General features: G+C 35.0%; 1 protein-coding gene across 12 annotated transcripts in view; it reads left to right on the forward strand.

Annotated features, from left to right (window-relative positions):
- ANKS1B (ankyrin repeat and sterile alpha motif domain containing 1B) overlaps positions 1-26,419 on the forward strand; it is a 1,113,728-nt gene that overhangs the window by 480,193 nt on the left and 607,116 nt on the right. For all 12 annotated transcript variants that reach the window (XM_046012089.1, XM_046012090.1, XM_046012088.1 and 9 more), the window contains exon 12: positions 20,226-20,406. In XM_046012089.1, the coding sequence (XP_045868045.1) occupies positions 20,226-20,406 (181 nt within the window). The remainder of the gene's footprint in view (positions 1-20,225; positions 20,407-26,419) is intronic.

Below are 26,419 nucleotides of genomic sequence, written 5' to 3' on the forward strand. Positions count from 1 at the left end.
CATCTATCTTTTTATTATCTCTTCTCCATCAGCTAGAATCAATGACATCATAAAAATGTTTCTTTGGGCCCTGGAGTTATACCAGTTTTCTTCAATTTTTACAAACTCCTGGAAAAGGTATCCTCACTTACTGTGCTCCCCCCTTTTTTGTCTTCCAAACAGACCACCCTCCTTCTCATTTCTTATATGTGCTATCTCTATTTTTTCCTGTTTCAGGATCAAGGCACATTTATGATATTCCCTCTGACTTAAACACTTCATTTTAACCCCATTCATCCTCCTTCAGGTAGCAGTTGAAATATCACATCTTTAAAGTTTTTTCTTCTACCCCAAGTTAGGTTGGATCCCTCATTTTATGTCTTCCTAACACCCTCTGCTTCATAATAGTATTTTTCACTTCTCCACTCCATGTCTCTTTTTTTTACAAGAATTTGAAGTCTGTGGGGGAAGAAACTAACTCTGTCTTTTAGTGATTATTGATTAGTACTCTTTAACTTGGTAAGTGGAGATGACAGAACCAAATGTGAGCAACCCTACCAGAGAAATTATTTTCTGCTACTCTGGTAAGCCAGTACACCAGGGAACAATGTTTTGTTTGGGTTCAGAATGTGTCTAGTGACTGGCTTCTTTCTCCAAAAATGCTATCTGCTGCTAGCTATTCACACTTTTAACAACTTCCTACTTTTCTGCCTTGATAAAGTAATCACAGAGGCTCCTGGACTTCCAAATGCTGTGCTTTCTAAAATTGCTTATCCATGATGGAGAAATAGAGATTATCTGATGTCCATGTTCTCTTCTTTCTCTCCAGCACTGTGGTTCATCATTTCCTTGAGCCCTCATCCCTTCAAATCAGAGATGGACAGATGTTTAGAGAGGTTCTACCAGGGTCTCTGCCCCTTATTTCCCATCAGAGACTCCCCTGATAGTGCTCTGCTGATAGCAACCATTAAATTTTTCAGGGAAGCTGTTTTATTTTATTTTATTTATTTATTTGACAGAGAGAGACACAGTGAGAGAGGGAACAGAAGCAGGGGGAATGGAAGAGAGGGAGTATTAGGCTTCCCACTGAGCAGGGAACCCAATGCAGAGCTTGATCCCAGGATCATGACCTGAGCTGAAGGTAGACACTTAAAGACTGGGTCACCCAGGTGCCCCAGCAAAGCTGTTTAAATATTGCTGAAATAAGGTGGGTTTTTTTAAGAGTTTATTTATTTGTTTATTTGACAGATGGAGATGACAAGTAGGCAGAGAGGCAGGCAGAGAGAGAGGGGGAAGCAAGCTCCCTGCTGAGCAGAGAGCCTGATGCAGGGCTTGATCCCAGAATCCCAGGATCATGATCTGAGCTGAAGGCAGAGGCTTTAACCGACTGAGCCACCCAGGTGCCCCTCAAATAAGTCCTTTTGCTGTATTTTCTTCCAAACCTACTGATTCCTCCTTTCCCTTCAACTCTCACCTCTGCAAATTATAGTGTATCAGTGGTCTCTGTCTTCTGCATTTAATTTGGTGATTCTGCCAGTTATTTGGAGAGCAGTGTTGTGATTTAATACATCAATGGCATTCTTTTGGTCAGGTTCTACTATCTTGCAGTAAAGGAAGAGAACAAATATTTACCAATTATTTATTTTGAAGTAGGCATTATCCTTGAGATTCATGTACATTATTTCAATCCAGATAACAATCCTACAGAGCAGATTATATTATCCCCATTTATAGATGCAAATACTGAACTGTAAATACTGGCACTAAGATTTGAATCCAGTTCTCTCTTGTTCCAAATCCCATTATGACTCATAAACATATGTCAATAAATTTTATCCATGTGAACTAGCAGAAAGCTTATAGATGCATTTGAACTTAGGACACCAATGAATTGAGTGCTCATTGACATGAAGATTAAAAAAAAGACATTTTAGAATTTCAAAATATTTCAGAATTTACTGATTTTGTTTCTTCAAGGGAACTCTAAACAAAGTTAACATATAACAAGCCAATTTTTGATTGTTTAAAAATTACTCAGTTAATGTTTTTGTTTTTAAATATTTGCTTTATGTTGCCTTTTCTTTTGCCTTTTGAGCATTCTCTTTGCTAGAGATGGGACAAGGAAAAAAGAAAAACTTTCATTGATGTTCATTTTGATAAATGTTTTAGGAAAATAGTGGAAAAAGGAGTTGAAATTGTTAGCCAAAATTAATTTGAATACTTACCTTCATTAAAAAAAAACTCCATCATCCTATGACATAAATTCCTGTGATACTGATTGCATTTTTTTCCACAGGAAGTTCTATGTATTTTTTGGTAAAACTTCATGTAATCTTAAATCCATCCATGTAAGTACTCGTATTGTCACATCTTGCTGGTTTAAACCATAACTTCTTCCGTCTACTATTTATTTTTTGGTGATAAACACCTTAGAAATTGCTTTTATAAATTCCCTGGGGGGGGGTTAGTTTTAAACTTTCATTTTCTTGCCAACCAAACAAAAAAGCACCATTATTTTTATCATCTAAAAAGACATTTTGGGTAACTGTGGAGAAAAGGCAGCATGGTGCAATGGCAAGTGTGTGCATTATTTTGAAATGTTGAGAGAGTTAGATTCTAAAACTGTCTTTGAAGGTTACTTGAGTATCCTTTGGGAAGTTTTATTTTCCCTGTCTGTAAAATATGGTAACTTTTGCAAAGTTGTTGTGATATTTATATGAAAAAAGAACATATATAGGATACCTGGTACATCATGTATTTAATGAGAGCTATTGTTAGTAAAGCAATGATATGTATTAAGAATTAAGAAAGTTCAGTAACTTCTTTTTTTTTAACATATATCACTTTATTTATTTTTTTCTTTTCAGCATAACAGTGTTCATTGTTTTTGCACCACACCTAGTGTTCCATGTGACACGTGCCCTCACTAATACCCACCACCTGCTTCCCCCAACCTCCCACCCCCCCCCCCGCCCCTTCTAGACCCTCAGGTTGTTTTTCAGAGTCCATATTCTCTCATGGTTCACCTCTCCTTCCAATTTCCCTCAACTTCCTTCTCCTCTCCATCTTCCCATGTCCTCCATGTTCTTTGTTATGCTCCACAAATAAGTGAAACCATATGATAATTGACTGTCTCTGCTTGACTTATTTCACTCAGCATAATCTCTTCCAGTCCCATCCATGTTGCTACAAAAGTTGGGTATTCATCCTTTCTGATGGTGGCATAATACTCCATCGTGTATATGGACCACGTCTTCCTTATCCATTCGTCCACTGAAGGGCATCTTGGTTCTTTCCACAGTTTGGCGACCGTGGCCATTGCTGCTATAAACATTGGAGTACAGATGGCTCTTTTTTTCACTACGTCTGTATCTTTGGGATAAATACCCAGCAGTGCAATTGCAGGGTCATAGGGAAGCTCTATTTTTAATTTCTTGAGGAATCTCCACACTGTTCTCCAAAGTGGCTGCACCAACTTGCATTCCCACCAACAGTGTAAGAGGGTTCCCCTTTCTCCACATCCTCTCCAACACATGTTGTTTCCTGTCTTGCTAATTTTGGCCATTCTAACTGGTATGAGGTGGTATCTCAATGTGGTTTTAATTTGAGTCTCCCTGATGGCTGGTGATGATGAACATTTTTTTCATGTGTCTGATAAGCATTTGTATGTCTTCTGCCCATTTTTTGATATGATTATCTGTTTTGTGTGTGTTGAGTTTGTGGAGTTCTTTATAGATCCTGGATATCAACCTATTGTCTGTACTGTCATTTGCAAATATCTTCTCCCATTCCATGGGTTGCCTCTTTGTTGTGTTGACTGTTTCCTTTGCTGTACAGAAGCTTTTGATCTTGATGAAGTCCCAAAAGTTTATTTCTGCTTTTGTTTCCTTTGCTTTTGGAGACATATCTTGGATGAAGTTGCTGGGGCTGATATCGAAGAGATTACTGCCTATGTTCTCCTCTAGGATTCTGATGGATTCCTGTCTCACATTGAGGTCTTTTATCCATTTCAAGTTTATCTTTGTGTACGGTGTAAGAGAATGGTCGAGTTTCATTCTTCTACATATAGCTGTCCAGTTTTCCCAGCACCATTTATTGAAGAGACTGTCTTTTTTCCACTGTATATTTTTTCCCTGTTTTGCCAAAGATTATTTGACCATAGATTTGAAGGTCCATATCTGGGCTCTCTACTCTGTTCCACTGGTCTATGTGTCTATTTTTATGCCAGTACCACGCTGTCTTGGTTAAAGTTCAGTAACTTCTGATCAATTAAAAAAAATACACACTGCACCTTTAATTGTAAAAAAAATTCTCATGAAGTATGCTTCCTATTTTTACTGATCAGAATATATCTCTGTAAATTATTATATAATTATTTTCTGCTATTCTTAAAATGAAACTGAAAAAAAAGAAAACTACAAATTACCTACATCAGTAATGAAGTTGAGAATGTTACTACAGACTCTGTAGACATCAGAAGTAATATTACAAACCACTCTTTCCACATACATTTGAGAATGAAACAATTCTTGGGGTGCCTGGTTGGCTCAGTGGGTTAAGTCTCTGCCTTCAGCTCAGGTCATAATCTCAGGGTCCTGGGATCAAGCCCTGTATCTGACTCTCTGCTCAGCAGATAGTCTGCTTACCCATCTCTCTCTGCCTGCTGCTCTGCTTACTGTGATCTCTCTCTCTCTGTGTCAAATAAATAAATAAAATCTTAACAAAGGGGGCACCTGGGTCGCTCAGTCGATTAAGCAGCTGCCTCCAGCTCAGGTCATGATCCCAGTGTCCTGGGATTGAGTCCCACATCAGGCTTCTTGCTCCGCAGGGAGCCTGCTTCTCCCTCTGCCTCTGCCTGCCTCTTTGCCTGCCTGTACTCTCTCTATCTCTCTGACAAATAAATAAATAAAATCTTTTAAAAAAAATCTCAACAAAGAAAAAATTCTTCTTAAAACACCAACTACCACAATTCACCTAATATCAAAAAGATAATGTGAATAGTCCTACAACATTTTTTATTATGTTATGTTAGTTACCATACAGTACATCATTAGTTTTTTCTTAACTTTTTATTTTTGTATTAACATATAATGTATTATTAGCCCCAGGGGTACAGGTCTGTGAATCACCAGGTTTACACACTTCATAGTACGTACGTTCCCCAATGTCCATAACCCCACCACCCTCTCCCTAACCCCCTCCCTCTGGCAACCCTCAGTTTGTTTTGTGAGAATAAGAGTCTCTTATGGTTTATTTCCCTCCCAATCCCATCTTGTTTTGTTTATTTTTTTTTCCTACCCCTCAAAATCCCCACATTGCCTCTCAACTTTCTCATATCAGGGAGATCATATGATAATTGTCTTTCTCTGATGGACTTATTTCACTCAGCATAATACCCTCTAGTTCTATCCACGTCATTGTAAATGACAAGATTTCATTTCTTTTGATGACTGCATAGTATTCCATTGTATATATATACCACATCTTCTTTATCTATTCATCTGTTGATGGACATTTAGGTTCTTTGGCTATTGTGGACATTGCTGCTATAAACTTTCGGGTGCACATGGCCCTTTGGATAACTACATTGGTATCTTTAGAGTAAATACCCAGTAGTGTAATTGCTGGATCAAAAGGTAGCTCTATTTTCAACTTTTTGAGGAACTGCCATGCTGTTTTCCAGAGTGGTTGCACCAGCTTGCATTCCCACCAACAGTGTAGGAGGGTTCCCCTTTCTCCACATCCTCACCAGCATCTGTCATTTCCTGACTTGTTACTTTTAGCCATTCTGACTGGTGTGTGATGGTATCTCATTGTGGTTTTGATTTGTATTTCCCTGGTGCAGAGTGATGTGGAGCACTTTTTCATGTTGTCTGTTGGCCATCTGGATATCTTCTTTGCAGAAATGTCTGTTCATGTCCTCCGATCAGAATATATCTCTGGATTTTCTTGATTGGATTATTTGTTCTTTGGGTGTTGAGTTTTGATGTAGTGTTCAGTGCTTCATTATTTGCATATAACACCCAGTGCTCATTGTAACACAAGCCCTCCTTAATACCCATCACTGGACTGTCTTATAACTATTAAGGCAATTTAATTCATAATTTAAAATTTTCCAAAAAAGAAATCTCTAAGCCTTAAAGAAAGGTTAAGTCCAATTATAAATAAAATTTTTTTTGAAACAGAAGAGAAGGGAATATTTTCTAGTTCATCTTATGAAGCTAGTTATTATTCCCCTGATACCAGAACTAAACAGTACAAAACCAATCAAAGAACCAAACAAAAAGCCAAACAACAACTAAAAGCAAAAACTACAAAGCAATATCAACTCATGAATTAGACACAAAATTCCTTAACAAAATATTAGTAAATAGAATTCACTATACAAAGAATTATATGCCATGACCAAGCATAATTTATTCCAGAGATACAGAATGGTTTAATGCTTGAAACAAAATAAAGAGGAAAAAACTGAATGATCATATCAATTGAAGCAGAAAGAGAATTCAACAAGATTCAAGATCCATTCATGATTAAAAATCCATTCATGATTAAAAAGAAAAAAGAAAATCTTCTAGAATAGGAATAAAGGATAGCTTCCTTAACTTCATAAAGAGCATCTACAAAAATCTGTAACCAAAATTATAGTTAATGGTGAAAATTTGAATCCTTTCCTCCTAAAATTGGAAACATGATAAAGATGTCTAATCTCTTCACCATTGTTATTCAGGATAGTGCCAGAAGTTCTATCATGTATGATAAGGAAAAAAAAAAAAGAAGAAGAAGAAGAAGTAAAAGTACACAGATTTGAAAGGAAGACATAAAACTGTTTTTGTTTATAGATGATATGATTGTATGATTGTCCATGTAGAAAACCCCAAGAGATATACAATAAAACAACAAAAAACCAAAACGTCCTATAAATAGTAAGTAAATTCAGCAAGGTCACAGGATGAAAATAAACATTAAAAAAGCATTGTACTTCTATTTTTTTTATTTTTTAAGTTTTCACTTAAATTCCAGTTAGTTAACATATAGTGTAATATTAGTTTCAATAGTAGAATTTTGTGATTCATCACTTACGTACAACACTCAGCGCTCATCATAGCAAGTGTCCTCTTTAATACCCACACTCATTTAACTGCAACTATATTTCTATGAAATAGCAATAAACATGTAGACACTGAAATTAAAATTACAATACCACTTATAATCACACACAATAAATGAAAAGAAATACTTAGATGTAAATCTAACAGAACATGTAAAGGACTTGTATACTGAAAAGTGCAAAATAGTGGTGAGAGAAATTTTTTTTTTTAAAGTAAGCATGTAGAAGACAGTTTTCATGAGTTAAAAGACTTGATAATATGAGTTTAATATAATTCCTATCAAATTTCAAGCAAGATTTTCCCCATATTTTTTTATCAATTTCAGAGGTAGAAATTAGTGATTCATCAGTTGCATATATACCCAGTGCTCATTACATCAAATGCCCTCCTTAATGCCTATCATACAATTATCCCTTCCCCCCACCCCAACCACCTACCTCCCCTCCAGCAACCCTCAGTTTGTTTCCAAGTGTTCAGCTCTCTTATGGATTGCCTCCCTCTCAATTTTCATCTTAATTTATTTTTCTTTCCCTTCACCTATGTTCATCTATTTTGTTTCTTAAATTCCACATGAGTGAAATCATATAGCATTTGTCTTTCTCTGACATATTTCATTTAGCATAATACCTTACAGTTCCATCCATGTTGTTGAAAATGGCAAGATTTCATTCTTTTTGATGGCTGAGTAATATCCCATTGTGTATGTGTATGTGTGTGTATGTATATATATCACATCTTCTTTATCCATTCAACTGCTGATGGACATCTGAGCTCTTTCCAGAATTTGGCTATTGTTGATAATTTCGCTATAAACATTGGGGTGCATGTGGCTCTTTGAATCACTATGTTTGTATCTTTTGGATAAATACTCAGTAGAGCAATTGCTATATCATATGGTACCTCTATTTTTAACTAGCTGAGAGAACTTCATACTATTTTCCAAAGGGGCTGTGCCAATAAAATCCAAGCAAGATTTTTTGAAGACATGTAAGTTTATTCTAGAATATATATGGAAATACAATGGAAGTAGGATAATTAAAGCAATTTTGGAAGAAAAAAATAAATTGGGAAGAATTAATATACCTAATTTTAAGATTTATAGTTACAATACTCAAGACTGTGTAGTATTATTAGCAGAGGAATAGACATATAGCTCAATGGAACAGAAAAGAGTACCCAGAAATAGACTTATATACTCAACTGATGTTTGATGAAAGTGCAAAAGCAATTCAATGGAGGAAAAAGATAGCCTTTTCAACAAATGGTGTGGGAGCAATTAGACATACATAGGCAAAAAATTGAAATTTGGCCTAATTCTCACACCTTTTACAAAAATTATCTCAAATGGATAAATGACTTAAATGTAAAATGTAAAACTATAAAACTTTTAGAAAAAAACATAGAATAAAATCTTTAGGATCTAGAGCTAGGCAAAGAGTTCTTATACTTGACACCAGAACCATAAAATATAAAATTATATAAAATTATAAAAGGAAATTTTACAAATTGATATAAAATTGATAAATTGTATTTCATCAAAATTAAAAATGCTTGCTATGAAAAATTCTGTTAAGAGATGAAAAGAAGAATATAAACTGAAGAAAACATTCGTCAGCTATATACCTGGTAAACAATGAATATCTAGAACACTTAAAGAACATTCTAAACAGTATTAAAACAGACTGATTAGAAAATGGGCAAAACAGATTTCAAGCTTTATTACAAAGTTGTGATCACCAAGACAACATGGTACTGGCACAAAAACAGACACACAGATCAATGGAGCAGAATGGAGAGCCCAGATATGGACCCTCAACTGTATAGTCAAATAATATTCAAGAAAGCAGGAAAAAAAAATCCAATGGAAAAAAGACAGTCTCTTCAATAAATGGTATTGGGAAAATTGGACAACTATATATAGAAGAATGAAACTCGATCATTCTCTTACACTGTACACAAAGATAAACTCAAAATGGATGAAAGGCCTCAATGTGAGACAGGAATCCACCAAAATCCTAGAAGAGAACACAGGCAATAACCTCTTTGACATTGGCCATAGCAACTTCTTTCAAGACAACATCTCCAAAAACAAGGGAGGCAAAAATGAAAATGAACTTTTGGGACTTCATCAAGATGAAAAGCTTCTGCACAGCAAAGGAAACATCAAAAAACTAAGAGGCAACCCACAGAATGGGGGAAGATATTTGCAAATGTCACTACAAAGGGCTGATATCCAAGATCTATTAAAAAAAAAAAACAACAACAAAAAACTTCTCAAACTCAACACCCAAAAAAACAGGCAATCAAGTCAAAAAATGGGCAGAAGACATGAACAGACACTTCTCCAATGAAGACATACAAATGGCTAACAGACACATGAAAAAATGTTCATCATCATTAGCCATCAGGGAAATTAAAATCAAAGCCACATTGAGATACAACCTTACACCAGTTAGAATGGCAAAAATTAACAAGGCAAGAAAGAACAAATGTTGGAGAGGATGTGGAGAAAAGGGAGCCCTCTTACACTGCTAGTGGGAATGCAAGTGGATGCAGCCACTTTAGCAGTGTGGAGGTTCCTCAAAAAATTAAAAATAGAGCTACCCTATGACCTTGCAATTGCACTACTGGATATTTACCCCAAAGATACAGATGTAGTGAAAAGAAGGGCCATATGCACCCCAATGTTTATAGCAGCAATGTCCACAATTGCCAAACTATGGAAAAAGCCAAGATGCCCTTCAACAGATAAATGGATAAAGAAGATGTGGTCCATATACCATATATAAAATGGAATATTACTCACCCACCAGAAATGATGAATACCCAATTTTTGCATCAGCAAATATGGGACTGGAGGAGATTATGCTGAGTGAAATAAGTCAAGCAGAGAAAGTCAATTATCATATGGTTTCACTTGCTTGTGGAACATAAGGAATAGCATGGAGGACATTAGGAGAAGGAAGGGAAAAATGAAGGGAGGGGATATCAGAGGGGGAGATGAACCATGAGAAACTATGGACTCTGAGAAACAAACTGAGGGTTTTAAAAGGGAGGGGGGTTGGGGGACAGGTTGGCCCAGTGATGGGTATTAAGGAGGGCATGTACTGCATGGAGCACTGGGTGTTATATGTAAACAATGAATTTTGGAAAACTACATCAAAAACTAATGATGTAATGTATGGTGACTAACATAACTAAAAAAAAAAAAAGAAAAGAAAATGGGCAAAAAGCATGAAGAGGCATTTCCCTGCAGAGAATATACAAATGGCAAATAAGGACATGAAAAGATTTTTGACATTATTAACATTTAGGGAAATGCAAATGAAAGCTGCAATGAGATACCACTACATATCTATCAGAATGGCTAAAATAAAAAGTAATGATGACTTCAAATGCTAATAAGGATATGGAGAAGCTCATATATTGCTGGCAGAAATGTAAAATGTACAGCAAATCAGAAAATAGTTGACAGTTTCTTAAAACTTTAAAGACTTTACTATCATATCACCCAGCATTTGTACACCTGAGAATTTATCCCAGCTAAATGAAAACTCAAGTTCTTCCAAAAACCTGTACACAAATATTTACAGCAGCATTATTCATAAGCCAAGAAATGGAGACAACTGGATTCCTTTAGTGGGTGAATAGTTAAAAAATCTGTGCTACATTCATATAACTGAATATTACCCAGCATGAAAAGGAAGAAAATATTGATACACAAACCAGCTTGGATTAATCTCCAGAGAATTATGCTGAGAGAAGCCAATTCCAAAGGATTATATACTGTATTATTCTATTTATCATACATCTGCTTATATATAATTTTTGACATGACAAATTATAGAAATAAGAGAATAGATTAATGATTGACAAGAGTTAAGGAAGCAGTCAGGACAGGAGAGAAGTAAGTGTAGCTATAGAAGGGGCGATGAAGCAATGAGGGGGATCTCTTCTGGGTGGAACTGTTGTTCCTTCACTGTATCAAAGTCAATATCCTGGTTGTGATATTGTACTGTAGGTTTTCATGATATTATACCATTGGAGAAAACTCTAAAAAGAGCACATGAGATTTCTCTGTATTATTTTTATAGCTGGGGAATCAACAATTATTTCCAAACAAAAAATGTAATTAAAAATATTATGTCATTTAAAAAAAGGTAATGTGTCCCATTATTTGTAAAAATTTCTTTCTTTCACCCACACAGTGATACGAGTTTCCTACTTTGGCTGCTCAGAACATATCTTCTGTAATCCTTTGTATAATAACTTCCTGCTTCTCCTGAAGCAAATCATTTAATTTTTTTAAATTTTTTTTTAAATTTTTTTAAATTTTTTTTAAATTTAATTTTAAAAACAAATCATTTAATTTTTTTAAAAGAACCTAAATGTGGGAAATAAAGCTGGTCTTGTTTTTAATTTTACACACATTTGCATTTGATTTGAACATCTTTGAAATACTAATGTATAAATATTTGAAATGTCTAATTTAAAAAGTATTGTTTTCTAAGATAGTCACGAGTATTTTAATGTTTGGAGAAGTGTTTATAAGAACAAACTTCATAGTTTGAAAGTCAAAGGCTGTCCAGTTCTTCCAGAACTACTTAACACTTTTATCAAATAAAACTATATGTAGTCTTTCTAGTTCACATTTGAATAACTTATATGAAGGAATTTCATATGGAGAAATATGGATTTTCCATTTTAAAAGCTTTATATTCATTCCTATATATGCTAACTACTAGGAATATACTAAGAGTTTTATAATTTTGTGCCTTTTAATAGAAGATGAATTCATGTGTTAATCTTTTGGCTAATATCTCCATATAAAAATGATACAAATTGAAGAGATAAAGCAGAAAATAGAAAGATTTTTTAAAATTTCTGCCTTTCTTTTAATTAAACACCTGGTAACTGTAAGAGTTTAATATATAGCAGAATTAGATTCTATTTGTTCCTATTTGTTCTACTTGTTCCTATTTTCCACCCATTGAATTTTCTTCAATATTCCTTAAAATGATGATTGTTTAAAAAAATCAGTGCTGCCAATGGACTGAGAATAGGAAAATGCTCATTGATATAAAGATGAGAAATTCAAGAGCTATTAGATTCCTGACTTTACCTGTAACTTTATGCTTCTTTTTGCTTTATCTGTAGTGTGATGGCCTAGGGGAAAATGCAATCAATTGAAATTTCAGGATTGTGTTTTAACTTTAATTCTCCCACGTAAGTGTGAGACTATCTCTAAATCTCAGGTATATTGTAAAATGGAAAGAGTAATAGCTACTTCTAATACCAATGTTATAGGCTTAAATGAGATTACAAATCTCAAGTTCCTAGAAGAGGCTCTACTCCTCTTAAGCATTTGATATTTACTCACACCCCCTTTAACTTTCTTGTAAAGGTCATACTTTATTTTCTGTTTGGCCATAACTCTACGTACAACAAAGGAATGGTATTTTGCTTACCCAAAGATAGGAAGTTCTACATCTTTTAAATAAGTCTTAATCACATTAACTATTATATTTATAAAAAAAGTACCTCATTTAAATTTTTTTCCTTTCATTGAAAAGAAAAAAAAAATAGAAATTGTTTTCAATTTGTAAGATATCTATAATAAAAAGTTTAACAATTTCTACCCCTACTGAATTGTCATCTGGATTCCTTCAGATCCTTTCTTTATACTTTTTAAAAAGTGATCAAGGCACAGAAGCATGATAATTCTAACTCAAGAGGGTAGCTTGATCCCAACTTTTCACATCCTCTCCCTCTGTACATACAATTAAAATTGTAAAATAAATATTTTTAAAAAAAGGATAAATCCATAGCAGTGATGAACATGGAGGGCTACTCTGAGAAGCATTTGGGAACTTCTAAAAGGTATGACAAATGGCATTGAATTTAGACAGAGACTAGTCAGGGCAACTAAAGAACCCCAGCATCTTAAACGTGGCTTTGTTTTCCTACCAGATGGTAATAACTATCTCAGTAAGGGGAAGAGTCTGCTGAAGCTCCTACATGGGAATCAGAGCAAGTAAGAGAAATGGACAGTGTCCTAGGTAATTAAAAATGGTTGACTAAAACACTGGACATTTGAGGAGAATGAACAATTAAAAAGAGAGGAAACAAGATGAATGAACAAAGTAAATGACCTTTGAGAAAACAGAATTAAAGACAGAAAAAGATTGCAATCAATATCCTAAGATTTGAGAGGGTATTAACTTCTAACATTAAGAACAGGTTCTTTTTAAAATGGAATACTTGGAAAACAAGAAAAGTTATTGAAAATTAAAAATACAATCATTATACCTAAAGTCACGATAAAATAACAGTTTTCTATCTTATTTGTTCACTGATATATCTCCAGAGCCTAGAGCAGTGTCTAACACATGGTTGATGCTCAGTAGTATTTTTTTTTAACAAATTGATGAAAGTGCTTTAGAATACCAAACTGTAGAATACTACAGAATATAAAACAAGGAGGATCAAAGAGATCCAATGTCTGTTGACTAGGAGCTCTAGAAGTAGGAGGAGGAGCCATAAGAGTACTTAAGAGAGTATGGTATTGGCATAGGAATAGACAAATAGATCAACAGGAACGTAGTTCAGTCCAAAAATCTAAATGCAGTGTATATTTGGAAATTTAGTGTATGATAAAGGTGACATTGCACATCAGTGAGAGAATGATGATATTGGGCATTAGACTATTATTTTTGGAAAAAAAATGCTTAGAACTAAATTTTTTCACCATATACACAAAATACTCCAGGTGGATTAAAGTTCTGAAAGAAAACTTATTTCACTAAGCATGATACGCTCTAGTTCCATCCACGTCGTCGCAAATGGCAAGATTTCATTTCTTTTGATGGCTGCATAGTATTCCATTGTGTATATATACCACATCTTCTGCTGATCTAACTTTCCATTTTTATCGTCTACCTTATCTTCATTTTAAAAAGTATTTAAGAAGGCATTGATTTTACATCCACTGGCTTGACAGGACTTTGCTTCATATTGATATAATTTATCAATGGGCTAGTGTCTGGAGAGTCTGTCATTTCCACATATTCTTACTGATGTCACTAGTTAATTTTCTGACATTCAACTGTCTTTGGGAACTCATTTTGAAGGCTGCTTTTGCTTGGAGATTTAATGTCACCCTGACTTTTGATGGCACTACTTTTTCTTTGTACGGACACTGGAGCTGTTTGACATTTTATTAGGAGCTTGATGAAGTCCCTTTATAATTAAGTTAATTCAAATGATTTAAAATCCACTTAATTCTAAGTAAGTGGATATTTAAAATGTCCAGTAGTTTAAATAACTTGAAAATAATAGAAGAGGAAACATAAAAGTGGATATTTGAAACTTAGATTGCAATCGAGAGACTATTTGGATGTAAATGTACATGTTACCTAAATCTCATCCCAGTCAGGAATTATGTGTTCTCATTTTATTCATATGTGAATCAAATCAAACTGGTTTGCAGAAATGGCATGAAATTTTTAAAGTTGCATCAGAATATATTTCACTTATATCTTTACAGAACATAAAGAAAATTCTTAAAATAATAGGTTCTGATTGATTAAGAGAAACCACAATATGTGTAGGAATGGATGCCATCTCTTAGGTTTTACCAGTAAATTTACACATTAGTCCCTCCTAGGGACTAATATGACACTGGCTTTGTGGATGTGGGAAATAATGCAGTCTCATTGGGCCCCACACAAAGAAGGGCCCCATGCTTGAGGTTTAATGCTTTTGGGTTGCTGTCTAAAATTCTTACCGATTAGATAAAAATCAGTTTGTGTTTTGTAAGTGAGGCCTGTGAAAAAACACAGCCTGAGCTCAACTGTGTTTCCACCATCTACATCTTCTCACCTTCCTGGGTGGGTTTCTTGGCCATTTGCTCCCCCAGTTATGGTGCTTCTGGCCAAGCCAGCAACTGTTGATGAAGCCGTGAAACCCTGAGTGTGGGGAGGATGAGGGTTTGCCGCATGGGTTTGCAGGGCAGAGCACCTGTGTGATTGTGAGGATGTGCTCTCACCCTATGAGTGTCCCCCTGTCCAAGGGAGTAAGGTACTAACATGGAAGACAGGAAAATGTTGTGTTTTTTCCCCTGCTTTTAGGACGAATTGCCCCACACTTCTATTTTGCCCCTGGTTCCAGCTACTCTATGGAAATGCTTCTGACTATTTCAGTTATTCACATAGCTGTTTCATTTTTGCCCCTCAGAGACATTTTCTAATCAATCGATAGGGTTTTTGTTTTTTGTTTTTTTTCTGTAAAAGACTAGAGAATAAAATAATTCAGGCTTTGTGAGTCATACGGTCTCTGTTATAACCACTCAATTCTGGAAACAGCTATAGACCACATGTAAATGAATGGGCGTGTATATGTTCCAGTAAAACTTTATTTACGGGCACTAAAATTTGAGCCCTGTATAATTTTCCCCTGTCACTAATGTTATTTTTGTTGGTTTTTTTTTTAGCCATTAAGAAGTATGAAAACCATCCTTAGCTCCCCAAGAATTAAAGCCCATAATCTATAGTGTGCTGACTTTGTTAAGTAAATATGTGTGAGAGAAAATCCTTTAGAAAGTAGAGACATGTGAGTGTTGGGCCACAGGGGAGGGAGATGTTTTAGAGTAGCCAAAGTATACATAAGTGCAACTCATTTTACACATTGAAATTTGGCAAATTTTACATGTAATTTCAGTGAGTTTGTGAAAACACGTTCTTTTTTATACTCTATGGCTTAGCAAGATTCCATTACAATATTTAGAAAAATGGAATGCATTAAAATCAAAGTTTGAGCAAATATTCCAGACTTATCTTCCTTAATCTCCATTTTAATGTTATTGCCATCTCTTTATTTTTTTTCCTTTTGTTTTTATTTTATTTTTGCATATAGATACCTTTTTTTTTTTTTAAATCCCACCTCAGTCCTTTGTGCTTTGAGGACCATCCACTTGTCTCTAGATTTGAACACATAAACCTTCCTTTTAATCCAAGCCCTTCTGCTAACTACTTATGTAATCTTGAGTAAATCCTTTAACCCCTCTAAGCTACTGCATTGTGCTAGTTAGGGTATGTAATGCTAGCTGCCACAACAGACAAACCCAGAATCTCAGCAGTTTAACATGAAAGAGGCTTATTTCAACTTCTCATAAAGCCCAGTGTGGTTGAATGACCCTCCTTCATCTTACAACTACATCTTTTGAAGAGTAGGAGTGGCATAGAGACTGACTAATAGTCATTTGGTCAGGATTAGTTAATGCCCCCAATCTAAATGCACATAGACTGGAAATAAATGAGAACATATATTTATGATTTCATTAAGCACTAAAATGATGTGCAAAATGATGCCTTAGAACAGGGTTTTGTCAATGAATGTTTTCTCTAAAGGACAAGACAGTAAATATTTAAAGGGTTGTGAAAACTCTGGCCTCTGTCACAACTTCTCAACCCTGCCACTGTAACATGAGAACAGCCATAGTTAATAAATAATTGAATGGACCTACCTGTGTCCCATTACTTTTAAAAGTAAAACTTTTATTTTCAGAAATAAGAGGCAGGTCAGATGTGGGCCACAGATATGCCACAGGCCATAGTTTGTTGATCCCTTTCTTAAAGCATGACTAATATGTAATGATTCTCATTCTTCATCATCTCAGATACTCAGAGAACTTTGGGCAATAACTCCCCCATCAATGTTCCTGGATAATGATAAACAGACAGTTCTGAAGAAGCAAATAAGAATACAGTTAGATGATCACTGATCCATGGTTTCTTCTATTTGGGTTTCCATTAGCCTATCTCCCTTCCTCCATTTATTTTATTTGAAGCCATGTTACAGTGAGATCATAGATTCCACTCAAAGAAAGAAAGGGAAGTATCACATAGATTTGCATGACCATGTATTAAGCAGTCTATACTGAATCCCAGGAGTAAATGAGCGTACATCTTGTATACTTCTGGTATAGGAATGCATACATTTCTATTTTTCACCAAAACCAAAACAAAACAAAACAAAACAAAAACCTATCCTCTGGCATCTACCCAAGAAAAATCTGTGAATCACCCTAGACTTCTTAAGATCCAGCTTCTTGTCCAGTCAGACTCCAAGACCTAAAGAGCTAACCTTACTAGGATCTCCTAAAGATATCTGCTATCTCCAACCCTGTTGCCACTGCTTTACCTCAGGACCTCACTGTGTCTTGGTTGGAACTCTTTAACATCTTCCTAACTGGTTTCCCTTCCTTTAATCCAGCCTTGACCAATCCATTCTCTAAATTGCTAAAATGAGTTTATTAAAATGCACATCCAACCATGAAATCCTCTTGCTTGGAAATCATTCTGGGGTTTCTTAAAATATTCACATTAAAGACAAAATACTTAACATGGCTTTAGAACATTTTATGATTTAGACCCTGCAACCTGTAATATCACATGGCTTGAAACAACCACTCCCTCACATTCTCTGCACTATAGACATTATGAACTATTTGCAGTTTGTTCTTTTCTTTTCCTCATCCTCTTTTGTTGGCCTACTATCTGCTTCACTGAGATTCAACTCAGCCATCAATCACCTGCTTATGGAAACCTTTCCTGATCCCCTCCCTAAAATAGAGGTTTACATTTTATATATTGTGCCTCCCTTATCATAGCTCTATCACTGTATAATACTGCACTAATACATAACCCTTGGATTGCTTGTTTCTTCCTTCATGCACCAGCCCTTCTCTCACTTCAAGTCTATAATAATCTGGAGAACAAGGACATTGTCTTATTAGTTTTATTCCTACCACACTGCTTACCAAGGTATCTGCAATTTAGTATAAACTACACAAATATTTTTAGAATTAATCAATACATCAACAAAAAATAGCCTGATTGCTTTCATGATTGCATAACAAATTTTGATTTCAATATAATTAGAACTTTGGGTAGTCAAGTTCAGAAACATGTGTTTAAGAAACAGAGGTAGGGGCACCTGGGTGGCTCAGTTAAATGTCTGCCTTCTGCTTGGGTCATAATCCTAGGGTCCTGGGATCAAGTCCTTCATAGGACTCCCTGCTCCTTCTCCTTCTGCCCCTCCCCCCACTCATGGGCGCTCTCTCTCTCTCTCTTTCTCTCTCCTCTCTCTCTCTAATAAATAAATAAAATCTTAAAAAAAAAGAAGCAGAAGTAAATGAAGTTTATAGAAGAAGGGATTTGAGGGGATGGGGTAACCGGGTGATGGGTAATGACGTACTATATGTTGGCTAACTGAACATAACAAAAAAAATTAAATTAAAAAATTAAAAATCAGAAAAGTAAAATTAAACACCAAAAAAGTGTATCTTTAGGACTAAACTCTAAGCACAAAGAAATTACTTTGGGTCTAGTGATTTTTTTTCTAATTCCTATTTATTTATAAAGTTTTCTTTACCTTCACATTCAACTTATTAAAATAATTGTTCATAAAAAAAGAAACAGAAGTAAAGGAGTCATATGTATCAGTTGACTTGATCTTTATAAAGTTTATGAGAAGGAACATTATACAAATTTGGTCCATTGCTTATTTATGACATGAAACAAAATCATAATACAATAAAATGAAACAAAGATGATGGACGTAACTGTTTCCATTGGAGCCAGTGCCATATTTCATGCCTTTTATTTACTATTATATCATCTAGTAGAAAAAACATGAATGTGAAATCGAGATTCATTAGCCCCAAGGATAGACATTTGATGAGAAAGTAAGCCTGACATTGCACCCCGATCTTCCATACTTCAAAGTCACCTATGTGAGAACTAATTTGAGTTCTGCTACTGAGTTGATATGTAAGTGATTTGCTTATATAACAATGCCTCTAAACCTCTTTCATAAAAATATTGTAATGGTGAAATAATAAAGCATGGTGTCATAATTGGCACCCTTTATATAAAAAATAAAGAGACCTTTTCATTATCATTGTATATTTTAGATTATAGACTAAATGATATCCACTTAAAAAAAAAACCATGATGAGCTGGAAGAAAGAGAGTAGCCTGAATATTTTGCAGAAAAATAATCTATGGAGTACAGTGGGTAAATTATTAAGTATTTGAGGGCAGTGAAAATGTCAGTAAACCAAGAGTTTATTGTACTTTGGGGATAGAAAAGTACAGTAAATTTTATTGCAAAGAAATTAAAGTTAATCTCTTATTAATTATTATAGGGGATTGTTAATATTTCAGTAATATGAGTAACAATAAGAAGTGAAAAAACTTGGATGATTCTTGGAAAATGCACAAAATTCTGAGAGCCAAAAAGACTGCAGTTTTAAAGGACAATGTTAGAAGCTCTGCTAGGCAGGAAGAAAAGTGTGTATAATTAAAACTATGGGGAAAAAAACCCAGAAAGCTGCTGTAGGGAACAATCCATTACTGGTGAAGTGTATAGATTATATCAGCTATTGCTCCATAATTTTAACTTTTATGTTTAAATTGACTTTTCTTGCTCTTCGGGGATTAATTAAAGTCCTTAAAAAAGGAAATCAAAATTCACAACAAATACTGTGTAGATTCTTAAGTCCTGGGAAATGTTCTGTATAACTTTTCTTAATTCTGATTATCAAATTCCAGCATATGGTACTTGGGGACAATATCTAAAGCTATCAATTTCTTGGACTATATAGAGAACAAAAAACAGAACTGCCTTAATTATGCTTCAGTGTTGTAAGAGCTCTTTTATTATTAGATTCTTTATCCTCAGGTCTGGCAAATGCCATATGCTTTTTTTTTTTTTAATACCGTACACTTAATAAATGTTAGTTAAATGAAAGGTGACTTAGAATTGCAACTTTCTGAATTGATTATTAAAAGAAATTCTGTGTACTGTTATTTGTACAGTCTTCTGGGGAAACCTAACAAAAAGTCCAAGTTATTTTACCCACTATGCCAAAATATTCTTATCATTAAATAATTTTTTCATTATTTAATTTATCAAGAGATTCTTTGGTATCTCTCTGTGAAGCACAACATATTTTAAGTATAAAAATCAGATAGATTAACTGATAAAAACATCACTTATATTAAATCAATTGGGAAATTGGGCTGAAGATGAACATGATCATAATACTCTCATCATGCTCATTTATTTTAGCCTAAACAACGAACATCTATTGTGTCTTCTCTGGATTTTCATCGAATGAATCACAACCAAGAATATTTCGAAATCAACACATCTGCAGGGTGTGCAAGCTTTACTTCTAGCCCTCCTGTTAGTCCACCCACCTCTTCTGTGGGAACCACAGAAGTCAAGAACGAGGGAACTGGCCATACAGGTAAAGCAGTTCACTTTGTGCAGCTATATTTTTGAACTTTTAAACCTAAAGCCTTAATGAGATACAGAGGGGTTAAGAGGAATTTTCATATAAATTGCACTGTTTTTGTTCACCTACATGTATAGCAATGTAGGGCATTATAATTTTTGTCAGAGTATGGATATAATTTTTTTTAATAAATTTATGGTCTTTTAGGTGCTAAACGTGTTAAAGATTATGATTTAATGCTATTATGGTAGTGAAATAACCAGAGACCTAGAAATGCTCTTCTTCCACTGCATTTACCCCTCATCAATATACAACTTTATTAATAGCTGCTTTGAGGCTACAGAACCCATATCAACCTGGTAAGATTGAATTGGACACTATGGCCTAAGTGGGCTTTCAAATCTACTCAAACCAGTATGAACTTGGAGAGGAGAGGTGTGAGGAAATAGTGCTGGGGGTAAGGGGAAGATTAAGGAAAGTAACTACACCCAGTAGTAACTCATATCTGGTTCCAGCCAATCAGATTTGCAATGTTTCCTTTCTCTGGGGGCAAGAAGCTAATAACTGGTAAAGCCAAATGACTGAAATATGAGAAGTGAGACCTAAAGTATCTCCTCCCCTTATATAATTTGAAGTAGGTGAACTATGCTACTACTTTCCCTTAAAGAGATGTGATTTTTAAACCCACTAGATATGATTACTATGAATTTTAGAATCAGAAGGTATCATTTATATGGATATTCCATGTAACCTTTGTTCAAAATGAGTGTGTCTATTACTATAGAAATGTATGCACCAGGGGCGGCTGGGTGGCTCAGTGGGTTAAAGGCTCTGCCTTCGGCTCAGGTCATGATCCTAGGATCCTGGGATCGAGCCCCGCATCGGGCTCTCTGCTCCACGGGGAGCCTGCTTCCTCCCCTCTCTCTGCCTGCCTCTCTGCCTAGTTGTGATTTCTCTCTGTCAAATAAATAAAATAAAAATAAAAATGTATGCACCATACTTAAGTCCATTACTCTGACTATACTTTCAGGAGCACTGATACAAACATTCTAAAAATATAGCAAGAAAATAATTTTCCTCTAGGAAAACTAAGATTTTAAAAATCATGATTAGTGAAAGTAGTGACATTGATATTCTATCGAAGCTATTAACTGACCTTTTCATGGCAACCAGAGTGATATTTATAAAATGCAAATCAAAGTGTATCATTATCATGCATAAAATAATCAGTGGCTTCTCACTGAACTTTGAATAAAATCCAACTCCTCACTATGCCCAAAGAAGTTCAGTATAACCTAGCTCTGACCAGCTCTTTTTATTTTTTTTTTAAGATTTTATTTATTTATTTGAGAGAGAGAGCATCCACAAGTGGGGGAGTCACAGGCAGATGGAAGAAAGGGAGAAGCAGGCTCCCTGCTGAGAAGGGAGCTGAATATGGGCCTCGATCCCAGGACCCTGGGATCATGACTTGAGCCAAAGACGGACATTTAACTGACTGAATCAGCAGGCATCCCCACTACTCAGCTCTTTAACCTAAACTTGAGCAAACTCATCCTGGCCCACAATGGCCTTTTTTCCTAGGCATTCTAGTCCTGGGGCTTTTGTACTTTGGCTCCCGCTGCCTGGTATCTCTGTCTTCAAATTTTTATGGGACTGTCATTTGGATTTTGGTGCAAATACACTTTCTTGTAGAGGCTGCCCAGATCACCTTATCTTCAGTAAGGCCCTCAATATGATGACAACCACAATAACAAAGATCCAAAAAGAACAATCATAAATATTAATAATCAACAAGTTTTAAGGAAAAACTTTAACACTATATATCATATACTATTTTAGGCATTTTATGTATATTAACTCATTTAAAACTCATAACTGATATATGAATTAGTCATTGTTATTTGTAGACAAGGAAACACAAAAAGAAGATAAACCATGTTTCAACATTGTTCTTTCCACTTCTGTCAAATTATCCTGTTTTCCTTTTTCCATATCTTTATTTATTATGTAAAATTACACTGTCCCCTTCTTTCCTTATTACCTTCTCTCCTCTTTCTAGAACTGTAAAGTAGAATGGATGGATCCCTGACACTTTGTAGGCACTGAAGTCAGTCCATCAAAGTTTGTTTATTAACTATGGGACTGAATTTCTTATCAGCTAGCTGAGACTTAATCTTTTTTTTTTTATAATTTTTTTTCCATTTTATTTATTTTTTCAGCGTAACAGTATTCATTCTTTTTGCACAACACCCAGTGCTCCATGCAAAACGTGCCCTCCCCATTACCCACCACCTGTTCCCCCAACCTCCCACCCCTGACCCTTCAAAACCCTCAGGTTGCCCCAACCTCCCACCCCTGACCCTTCAAAACCCTCAGGTTGTTTTTCAGAGTCCATAGTCTCTTATGGTTCGCCTCCCCTCCCCAATGTCCATAGCCCGCTCCCCCTCTCCCAATCCCACCTCCCCCCAGCAACCCCCAGTTTGTTTTGTGAGATTAAGAGTCATTTATGGGGATTGGGAGGGAGACTTAATCTTTTTATGCTATTGTTTTCTTAGCTATAGAATTAAACTAACAATTAATTATATTAACTTACCTTATAGAATGGTAATGCATGTAAAGTAATTAGCACTGTGTCTGGCACAGAATTAGTGCTCAATAAATGTTAGTATCTGTAGTAGTAGTCATTATGATATTCAAGAAGCCTAGCATTAGTTCACTAAGTACGAGCATTTACTGTATGTCTGCCATGCACCAGACTCAGTAGGAGAGGAGGCAATGGGATATTATTTATGAATAAAAATAGTATATGGGCCCCAGAAAAGATTCTGCATATATAATTATTCCTCAATTAATACTTATTTCAATGACTAGTTCCAGATTTAAAATTCTAAAATGGGAGGAATGAGAAATCCTCTGATGTTTGCTTTAAGAAAATATCAGCTTTATTTTAGTTAGTACACTAAGTGGGGTTTTTTTTTTGATGATTAATTTTTTAATTTTTTCACTTGTTCTTTGAGGTAAGTAGGAATTTTATTTATATAAAAATTCAGAGTAAAAGAAGAGATAGTTCTAGTCCCATATCTCTGACCACTTGGGGTAAAAGATAGAAACACACATTTTACTGCTATCAGGACTTCATGGTACCATCCAAAATGTGTGAAGAAATTGTAATTTGCCATACATTCCAAAACTGGTATTTTCAGATCTGACCTTTGAACAGAACTGAAATCTGACCTTTTAATGGATGAAATGGTTTCAAACAACATGTTACTATGGTTTCCTGATATAATATGTTACCCCCATGTTACATCAAAAATTTTGGAGTTAGTTCTATTACTGATTTGCTGAATATTTTTCATCAAATCATTTATCTTCTCTGATCTCTAATTTGTTCCTCTGAAAAGGGGAAATAATATCTACTCTTTGAGTACTAGTAATAAATGAGCTTATTTATGTGAATGCATTTTGTAGGCTATGGAAAATAACATTCTTCTTTAATATTATTATTATTATTGTTTAATATTATTATTTTTCTTATTTAATATTATTATTTGAAATATACAGTAATTTTAAGATAGAAATAGTCTAGATATGTACATAGGTCTGTACTTACAGGTAGCTGACCTTTTCTTAAATTAAAAATATAATCTAAATTATGAGATAAATCTATAGTTCATTTTATAAATGATTAGATGCACAAAATAATTAATCTTGACAAAATGTTATTTACAGAACAAAGACTAATATACCCTCAAAAATGAATTATATACTGTAAAACATATTGAATAAGTGACCCAATGAATTTATGATAACAGAGACATTTCAAAAGTAGTCTGAATTATATAAAAACTTCCTATTTGTAAGGTACTGTTATATATATTCCAAGTATCAATTTATGAATCATCAAAAAAGTTGTTAGAGGGAAAGATATGTGGAGTTGAACACACTTTGGAATGATATGAATAGATTTGCCTTTAACTAAAAAGATAACTCTGGTATTAAAATGTAGTAGACAGATTTGAGATGAGGTAAAATGGGAGGTGAGGAAAAACTGTCATCAGCAATGGAAAGATGTAAATGGATTTGAGACATACAAGGCAATAATCAACAGGTTATGATAACTAGTTGAATATATGACAATAAAGGGGAGAAGTTCAAGGAATCCTCTAAAGTTTTTGGTTTAAGCATATTCATCAAGTAAACTGTCATTCCCTGAAATATGGAATATTTTTAAGTAAAAAGGGAATGCAGATAGATCATGTAGGATCTAATAGGCCATTATAAGGACTTTGGCTTTTACTCAGAATGAAATGAGAAGTAAATTCAGGTCTTTGAGAAGAAGAATGACATGACCTAACTTCTATTTATGAGGATCACTCTACTATGTTGTGAGTGGATTGAAGAAGAGAAACAGACTGGAAGAAAGAAGGCCAGTTAGAAGGTTATTATAGCATTGCACTAAGATGAGAAATGAAGGCAGCTCAGATCAAAGGTGAAAGAGTGGAGATATAGAGAAATGGATGGAGATTAGACATATTTTTAAGGTAGATCCGATAGGATTTCATGGTGGAGTGGATGTAGTGTATAAGAGAAAAAGAAAGAAGGAAAACTTCAAGACTTTTGTTCTGAATAACTGTCATAATGGATTTACTATGAACTGACATGTGAGAGGTTGTCAGAAGAGCAGGTTTGGTGAACAGGGAGAAATACCAGGAGTTCATTTTAAGTTTGAGAAACCTGCTTGAGTTAGATGTGTTGAGTAGTAGCTGAAGGTCCAGTCTGAAGATACAAATGTGAACATCATCACTATATAGATGATATGGAGTATAGATAGAGGACCAAAAACTGAGCTCAATGAAAGAGGGGATAAATGGCAATACCAGAAAAGGAGATTGAGAAGGAATAACCTGTTAGGTAAGAAAATCTTCTGATGAGTGTTGTATTCTGAATTCAGATGAAGAAAGTTATTAAGAGGGAAAGAATGATCAACTCTGTCAAATGTAGCTAACAAGTTGAGTAGAATGAGGATTGAGTCAGAACTGACTAGTGGATTTAACAATGTGGAGGTTCCTGCTGAACTTGATAAGAGCAGTTTGGTTGAAACTGAAAGGGCAAAAACCCAACATAATGGGTTAAGAAAGAATGGGAGGAGAGGACTTAAAACAAATATAAACTACCTTTTAAAGAAATTTCTTCCAAGGAGAATTATAAAACTGTGATGAAGGAGGAGAAAGAGAGAATGGATTCTATTAATCAAGAGGAGAGATTGACTTTGGACAGGATCATGGGAAATAGGCAAGAAAGATGTTTCTAGTGTGGGTACAAATGCTGGAAAGCGATCCATGTGATGGGAACCTGAAGAATATCTGTTACAATAATTTCTATTTTCTCTATTAAGGTGAAAGAAACAGCATCAGTTGAGATGAAGGAAGGCAGAGGAGATGTGGAGATTGAGGAAAGAGAAGAAGGAATGAGAAAGTTGTTTAGAAGAAAGAGACAGTGAATGGAAAAGGGAGATATGATTTAATTGTCTGGCAGCATTAAGAACCTATTCAAGGTTCATGTTCCTGAACTTAAAGTCGGGTTAGCCAATGTGGTTCTGTTTTTCTCCAGCTCAGTTCAGATGGGGAACACAAGTGCATAGTTTTCAGAGAGTTGAATTTTACATTGTGTTTTTGTCAAGCGAGTGTATTGAAGAGGAAGGAAATATGAACTCAAGAGAATGAAAGTAATGTTTGACCATAAAATTCAAGATGGAGAAACAGGAAAAAGAGGACAACAAGGGAACGAATAACAGTGAAAAATCAGAAGGATCATTGGATTAGAGATTCCATTCAGGTCACAGATTTGCTGGGGCACCTGAGTGGTTCAGTGGGTTAAAGCCTCTGCCTTCAGTTCAGGTCATGATCCCAGGGTCCTGGGATCGAGCCCCACATCGGACTCTCTGCTCCACGGGGAGCCTGCTTCCTCCTCTCTCTCTGCCTGCCTCTCTGCCTACTTGTGATCTCTGTCTGTCAAATAAATA

This window comes from Meles meles, chromosome 7 (genome assembly GCF_922984935.1).
Source record: "Meles meles chromosome 7, mMelMel3.1 paternal haplotype, whole genome shotgun sequence".
NCBI classification, from domain to species: domain Eukaryota; kingdom Metazoa; phylum Chordata; class Mammalia; order Carnivora; family Mustelidae; genus Meles; species Meles meles.